This window comes from Schistosoma mansoni, chromosome 1 (genome assembly GCF_000237925.1).
Source record: "Schistosoma mansoni strain Puerto Rico chromosome 1, complete genome".
NCBI classification, from domain to species: Eukaryota; Metazoa; Platyhelminthes; class Trematoda; order Strigeidida; family Schistosomatidae; genus Schistosoma; species Schistosoma mansoni.
Genome location: NC_031495.1, coordinates 1,507,164 through 1,515,828, shown reverse-complemented (window position 1 = coordinate 1,515,828; position 8,665 = coordinate 1,507,164). Strand labels below are relative to the sequence as shown.

The window sequence follows — 8,665 nt, the reverse complement described above, 5'->3', positions numbered from 1 at the left end:
ATTTATGTACATTAAATGAGGGACAGTTATTTGCCTGGTTTTTGACTAGTCAGGTAATATTTCGCCTCGAGACAGTCGAGTGAGTTTAACTGGTATTAAAACGACCATTTCTTTAGCTATTCTTAATTCCTCACAATCTTTGATCGCCGTCGAGACATCACGTTGTATATGGTTTTCTGCAAGAGCGACTAGCTGTACATAAAATTCCAAAGCCTTTGTTAAGTTTTGAATTTTCTCTGCAGTACAGGTCGAAATAAGTTGAGAATAGAGCCGAGCAGTATGAAGACAGGTCACCTGAAAAAAAGATCATTTACTCAAATGATGTTTACTGGATGGCAATTTCAAATATTTCAAAACATTTCTATGCCTATCTTCCTCTATGTGATTATAATTAATACTAAAATCTAGTGATAGAGCCTCAGCGCTCATAGGTATTTAGGTTTACTAATAGGGATGGAGGTTTTATGGTAGCTGTGTTATATAGATTACTAAACGTGTCATCATTCGTTAACAAATACGCATGTTCAGTTATGCCTGTGTACATCAGGAATGATAGAAAATGTTTTATGCACTTCCTTGGTTATTGAACTTTTGCTATTGATCTCAATTTTATTGTTGTACTTGGTTAAAATCTTCACTATATCTGCTTCTAGTTTCAATTTTCAGATTGTTTCAAACTGAGGCCTGCATGCGCTTGATAGGTGGTCGGCTCACCTTTTACTTTTTTCTCTTCCAGTTGTCCTCACTCATGTTACACTGCATGCTCATTTAATACACAAAGTACATTCTCGTTAGATATGAACATTGTCTGCTTCACTTGCTTGAAACAATCTACGAACATCTCACCAGTTCAACTTTATTTAATAGTACCGGTTACTGTTATTAGTATTTCTTTTTGACTTAAGGAATACATGAGAACAAGTACATGATATGCCTAATTTATCACTGGGAGTCAAACAATATTAACAGCAGTAATCTTATAATGTATCGTATTTTGATAGTTAGGGATTTCATTCTGACATTAAATCTTGTTGCAACTGTGTCGTTGATATTTTACTTTACTCCTAGTGACCTATGTAAATCGTTTTAGTCAGTGGCTACCATCCAAATAGTGTTACAATTATTCATGATTTGTGAGCCGTTTCGTAAGGTACATTTTAGTCACACTTCAGTTACTCAATCACTTATAGTAGTCTATCGAGTTAAGTATGTTTAAGAATAATGTGCAGATCTTGTGTCGAAGTCGTAAGTGGATTTTAAAAGTTTCTTAGTTTGAGTCCCAGTTTTATGAAATACGTAAACGTAACCTTACCGATGTAAACCATGGTCTAACACTAATAGAAATCTCAACGAGCTGTTTAAACTAACTTTGTATCTCTTTACTATTACCACTCATTTAACTAAAGATATCGTTTAAATAAATGGTCATGAAGTAACTCCTAGCCACAGCAACAACCCATCATATTTGAAAGCAATAATATAAATTTTAGAGCACATACAGGTTATCTAACGAAGTTATTATGTTAGTCGCTTATCTACAGAACTCATAAATCACTTTCGACAACTTTCTTAATAGTGACAAACTTTTTCATGTTTAGTTGATTGGTTTAACTGTTCACTACATTAAGCTAAATGTTCTCGTAAATTAAATATACGCATACAGTTCTTTCACTGATATGCAGTTCACTATCATCAGGAAGAACAGTTAAGAGTAAGACAAATCGCAGTATGATAAAGTCGGTATTACGAAACTGACTGTTGAGTTCTCTGAAGAAGTGACTTACACTGAGTCACGAAACGTCAGAAAAACTAATTTTTCTACTCATTGAGATATTACAAATATATTATTTATTTATAACAATCTACCCAATGCTCAATTTATTCAAAATTATCAAATCAAAACTTGGTAATGATACCTAAATAATATTTAGAGACAGCAATTTTTCAATAAAATTACATTTGAACGCAGCTGCTTAATATAAAGTAATGTTAGGAGTGACAAATCGACTTTTAAGTGGTTTAAAAAGTTTGAATTACTTCATTAATTTCGATGCAAACTCAGTTGAAATTTGTGGAAAATTCTTTCATTACTATTATTAAGATAAAGGCTGGTGAGGATGGAAGCTCGATATAAAATGGTTTGTTATCATAAGATGGAATCTGCCAAAGAATCACTGATGGGCAATCATAAATGAACAACCATCTATATTATATTAAGGACTCATCAGGAGTCCGCATCGGTTGGATTCGACCACTATTAAGTGAGACAGATGCAACAAAAAACACAAGATGGCCATTGTGCAATATCACAAACTGACTGAATTTAGAAACGTCAGTCATCAAGTTCTAACTCAGTGGTATGAATCTAATTTACTCGCTAAGTGACCTGAAGAACGTAAATTTACCCCATATGGAGTTGTGGATGTAATACTGCTCAGTTGCAAACTAGAGTTAAACATCAGTAAGGCTCCCCTTAGTTTACAATGGTCTACTGCTGATATTAGTACGTGATGAAAAGAGATCTAAACTCGTTTGAACATCTTTAAATCCCTTTCTTGAACAGTTAAAAGACTAACTTACGATCAGTGGTTTTATATCATCGTCACTGCAATTTATTGTCGTTCCAGAATGAACTCCGTATAATTCTAAGAAATTTCGATAAACAGATATTGCACGTTTTGTAAGATCATCTGACTTCCGCGCATAGTGTGCCGAAACGTGACCTTCTTTTAGTGGGATCTATTGAAGAATAAGTATATACACACATGTGTAACAGGAGGTTACCAGTTTAATCAAAATACATAGTAGTCACAATTACATCTGAGACATGCTAATGTCTTAAAATCGAGCAATAGATCCTTCGAGAGACTATCATTTCAAGCTTTTAAACATTCTAACTATTAAGTAGGAATTTCCACCCTCTCAGGTATATTTTGAATATATTTTGTTCACTTAATTGGTTAATGATATGAATTCACTTGCTCAGTCATTTTCAATCTGAATGGACTTTAAATTATGTTTTTTTTACCAGATTTTTGTTTTAGCTTTAGATGGATATAACTGAAAAAGACATTGGTCACTCATCTCTTGTTTGAAAATCCGCACTTGTTGTTTATATGATATCACTCACTACTAGCATTTTGTATCACCCTGTAGTGACTATTCAATGGACATAAAATATTATACCAAATGCTCAAATAACCAATCTTTTTTAAAACAAATATATTATTGAAATACTTGTTTATGTCTTAATAGGGATTGTAAACATACAATCTCCTCAACTCCTACATTGTAGAATGTAAGTTTTGGCTTTTTTTCCAATTAATGATCCCATTTTTGCAATGTCTGCCACTTTTTCACTCACATTAGTCAAAACATAGTTGAAGATAATATACTGAATTTGTTGGATTCTAAAAGAGCAGTCATTTCAATGTTGCGAATTCTGTGAAATGGTCAGTGTGTCACATTCAATGAATGTAACAGAGCTGTTCAAAACAATCCTCATAGCAAGATACAAATTAAAGAAATTGGAGAATTATCATAACTATAAAAAGAGTAATTTTTAATTAGGACCTCTTATATCAACTACGAGTTTACAGAGAAAACAGATTTTGAAATACATTACCCCAACGACCCATCAGACGCGGACGTTTATTCATTGTTCAGCTTGAATTTCAGTAACATTTCATATATTTAAATTAATTTACTTCGTCACAAAAATTCAATGTTAGGTCATGGCATTAAAAATAAGTTGATTTTACAGGGGGATCCCAAGTTTTGATGACACAACACTGTAAATGTACCAGATATATCTAGGTTGTTTTGCAGTATTCCACAAATCGATGAAGCAAAATAGAAAAACCTGAAACCAGATTCATATCTGTGTAACTCTATGATACTAGACGCCTCAAAAAAGAACTTCGAAATATGTAAAAGGAAAAATTGTTCAAATTTTTCTCTTGACATAACTTCGCCTGAAGCTCTTAAAGGGTTCCTGCTGGTCTCAAGCCCATATAAAAGGGGTTTTGGCATGTGATTAACACCTCAACTCCGCAAAAAAAGTTGACAAAAAACGCTGACCAGAAAAATTATTTAAACCACTTAGACTATGCCTTGGAAGTTGAAGGATCTTCATTTAGAACAGTTATGAATCCTCATGATGAAAGCCCCGATTATTTAGAAATCACGAAGCTTGTGCATCTTCCGACAGCTACAGCAAAAACCAACATAGATACATGGAATGTCTGTACAATTTACGTGTAAATGAGCTGAGCTATTAATATCATGGATCTCATTGGACTGTACTAAAATTCCATTTTTTCGCGCCAGATTCTTCATCTTGTGGCTCTGGTTTTTATTATTATTATATCTCAGTGTACACCTCTTAGTTGGAGCCCAGAGTCAGTGAGAATATCTAACGAAAGGACATACGATGAATATTCCTACTATTGATATTTAAATAGTTGCAGTTGATATCGTACCATTATTGTTGTACTAGTGAATGAACTCGCTGTAATTGTTCAACAAACTGATCCGTTGTTCGTCTGCTGGTCCTGGTTTGCTTGTTGATCAAGTTAATTATACTGTATTTCATTCTCTATAGAGACGTGGAGACTCCCAAAAAACAATGAAAGACTAGGAGGACCATTTATGTTACTGAGGAATTAAAAAATCTAGCTTGAAGTTTCTAGGTATATGCGAAACCCCAGGACGCAAGAAGGACAGAGTAAGTTAGAACCGAGAGAATGATGCACTACTCTGGTCATGAAAAAGATCCCTTGCAAACAAGGAGTTGGACTTATGCTGTCCAAACTTCGAAAAAACATCATAGAAGGTGAATCTCATGGCTCCAGGATAACTAAAGCATCATCAAAGAAGGAAAAATTACAATGGATATTATCCAGTGCAACGTGACTAACAGTTACATCAGCAAAAAATGATAAAGGTCATTTCTGTGAGGTGCCAACGAGAAAACGAAACTCTAAGGTCAAGATGAACGACACCAAATATGAAGATATCATAAAGCGATATGGACTGGGAGAAATAAATGAGAATAATGAGACTTTCAAACCAATATGCTTCCAATATAATGGTATTAGATGACACAGTTTTCTCCTACAAACCTACATACAAAGCCAAATGAGTTTCGTCAAATAAAACCACAGAGAACGAGATCGATCACAACTGACAGGTTTAGAAATGTATGAGACCTAACAACGATAGCTAAGTAGCCGTTAGGCAAAAGAATGTGTAAGAACTATGCAATACAACAAAGAAGTCAACAGGATAGTCTAACAAACATCAGCGACCAGTCAAAAACAAAGAGGCGAAACCAATTATTGGGAATCAAGCACAGATCCTCCATTAGATAACAAAGCATGCACAATCGAAGAAATCAACACAGCCATCACACAAATCAACAGCGACAAAATAGCAGGGCCAGACATCAAACCAACTGAAGCACGGAAGCTCGATATGGAAGTAACCTCAGAGATCCTCCACACTCTTCTGACAAATATTTAGGCGAAAGAGAATTTATTAACAGGTCGAAAAGCGAGGCACAACATGAATACACCGAATAGAAATCTTAGTAATTATGAGAGCAACAGTGGTCACGCTATTGCCACTCACAGACAATGTTTTCAACAAAGTGTTATTGAACCGAATGAACGATCCAGTAGAAGTAGAACGTCCAGAACAACAGGTGGCTTTCAAGGGGATCCATCATGTACCGATCATCACTAATTATCCAATTAAATAGAACTCGTATGATTTAGGACTGGGTTAGTATGAGTGCACATATCTATGCCACTAGAATAATAGACCTAAGCAATTGTTGTGGATTTGCTATGATACGACCACTTAGTCTGTGAAGTCCTACGTACAAGGCACATAGTCGTCTATACTGACTCGTCCTATCGCGAAGCTGGTACTGTGCTTTATATGGACCTTAACGAACACATTCCTGCAAAACAGAATTTGTGCTTTTTGACATTTTCAAAAAGAAATTGTTATTACCAAGCATATCATAGACTTTTTATTATATATACCTTTGTCATACTGTAAGAATTAAATTGACAGAAAGAAATTTCTCTATCGAATCAATCTTTCTTGCTTTAATATCTCCAAAGTCAACAGAATTTTATATAAATAACAAGATTAAAACATAAAAGTGAATGCTGTTGATATCCTTTAAGTTAATTTCAAAAAAATCAGTTATAAAGCAATATATCCAACTAACCTCATCCAGTAGTTTCCTTTTCAAATCACGTAATGTACTCAAAGCTTCTGCTAGTTCAAATGTTAACTGGCGACATAAGTGTAAATAGTGATTTGGATTTAATTGTCCTAATACATTATTTAACATGTCTATTCGTCGTTTATGCATACAACACTAGAAATTTTAAGAACAATAATGCAATGTATAGGATGTGTATAGGTAACCTTTTGTACATGAGTAATTCAATATTGCAAAAATCTTACAGAATAGTCCGATGGTAAATATTGGAAAACTTGAACGGAAAGAAAACAATTAATGGTACATTTTTTCCTCCTTGTTTATCCTTAGAAAAAATTAGAGAAGAATAAGGTGAAAATCATGTGTCTTATGTATGATAGAAGGAAAAAATAGTTATAGTAGATCCCTGAGCTGGTAAAAGACCTTTGTGATTAAAGATAGGAGATATTAAATACTGAAAAACATTTATAAAATATATTTCCGAATGATACCAATTTACATGTATGCCAAAAAGAGGTTTGTTGGAATATTAGGAAATTGATGTTAGGATTATTCTACTCTAACAAAATTTATAGTATTGTATAAAGCTATCTTTATAACATTACACTAAATTATCACTGATTAGTGTTTGAATTAACAGTATTGGTGTAATAAGACAATGACATAACTCACCTATCTGTAGATTAAAACAACTTCTTAAATATATTTCCTTGAAAAAAGCTTGGATCAGATTGCCAGGCGAAACGTTGGATTTACTTCAAATTAATTCGCTGAGATTTTACAAACGTATGATTTCTATTTAATGTCTTACATCAACTCGGCGCCAAAATATTGTGAAACTATTCGCTCTAATTTAGACGAAAGTTCTTATGAACTTCTTATTAAAATTCCTATCTCAGATTAGTAGGTGAATTTAAACACTGTTGTTGCATTTAACTGACTGTTATCATTACTACTAACATTGTTATTGGAAATTAATACTAATCTAATTATCTAATGTGAAGAAAGAGTGTAATACAATATTTATTTACAAACTAGTGACATATTATCACTAGTATCGATGTTTAATAAATATCTGAACCTAATAAGCGGAGGTTTCCTCTTTTTGTTTGAAATGATGACAAGTACATTTCAACGGATTTCTGGTCAAATAAATTCCTGATAATGATATCGGAAGATAGTTGGATGCTATGAAGTGACCAGGTTATCTAGGTTTTTTATTACATGTTAGTCCTTTCTCATAAGGATAAACTTGATGACATTTTCCTAACATTTGCTTTTATCTAATTCGTTGCTGTCGCTTTTAGTTTCTTTTGCTGTTTGCATCAAGGCCCTTCTTTGAAAAACATAGTTATCCCCTATCAATTTCTGAGTTCTTTACGAAACATAAAGTTTTCTTGAAAAACTTTTCTTCTCTATCCCTATTAGGATGTTGAATGTAAAAGCTGGAGTGTTGTTGTGTGAAAAACATTTGGTCTATTCAAGTTCCAGCCTGCTGAATTGTATTAGAAGAACCCTCAATCGCTCATAAATGGAAGTTACCGAATGCCAACTGGTAACCTCTATTGGTTAAACGTTCTTTTTAAAGTCTTACATTGGGGAGAAATAAAATGACTAAATTCTAGAATAAGGTAATCACTGGATCACAATTCAATGGCTCAAGATTTATGCGTTTGATAAAACGTGTAATTATCAAGTTAGACGCTTGAATAACTCAATTATATATTCTTCTGAAAGGTCTTGAAATATGATAAGTCAGTAATTTATTTCTTGTTACTCTTTAACAACTTCCCAGGTAGCCAATCAAAATTAGGGTCCTTACCTCTGCTTCCTGTCTGAAGATTTTCGAGAAACTCATCAAAGGTCCAGGTATAGATAAACAAAATGGTTAAAATTTTAGTTACTCAGAGATATAACTTTGTAATACCACAATACAATCGTCAATTAAATGTGTATCAAATATAAAGCAAATCTAATTGCCACAAATTTAAAGATGATGGTCATAATTACCTGTCTACTGATGTTCTTTTCAAAAACAGCCATCAGGCGATAAGCTTTACTTCGATCTTGAATCAAACCAATTGCATCAATGCAATGATTTTGTAGTGTATAAAAATTTTCAGCTTTCATTATGCAATTTAATATAATGCGAAATATTCCAGAAGCTGTTTCATAATTTGTAGGTGGTCTAACTAACTTGTAAATGAAATCGTTATTCCATGGGATCACATTTGAAATCGAACTTTTTACATTAAAATTATAGTCTAATAATTCAGTCATTATTGGTTGTAGCTCCAAATTAAACATTGATCCAAACTTAGTAACTAAAAGTAAATGTTCAGGCAGAAACATATCTTATTTTCACTAAATATATAACAAAATACTTTTCATGTAGTTAAGGTTATGAGTCAATTGAAGCTAGACCAC

General features: G+C 33.2%; 1 protein-coding gene across 1 annotated transcript in view; it reads right to left on the bottom strand.

Annotated features, from left to right (window-relative positions):
* Nucleotides 1–45: 45 nt before the first annotated feature.
* Nucleotides 46–8,665, bottom strand: part of Smp_181040 (hypothetical protein) — a gene marked incomplete at its 3' end in the record, with an annotated part of 15,792 nt that continues 7,172 nt past the window's right edge. The window contains exons 6-9 of the mRNA XM_018792942.1: nt 8,249–8,430; nt 6,242–6,394; nt 2,581–2,739; nt 46–294 (exon numbers count right to left, since the gene is read on the bottom strand). Coding sequence (XP_018647504.1) covers nt 46–294; nt 2,581–2,739; nt 6,242–6,394; nt 8,249–8,430 — 743 coding nt within the window. The remainder of the gene's footprint in view (nt 295–2,580; nt 2,740–6,241; nt 6,395–8,248; nt 8,431–8,665) is intronic.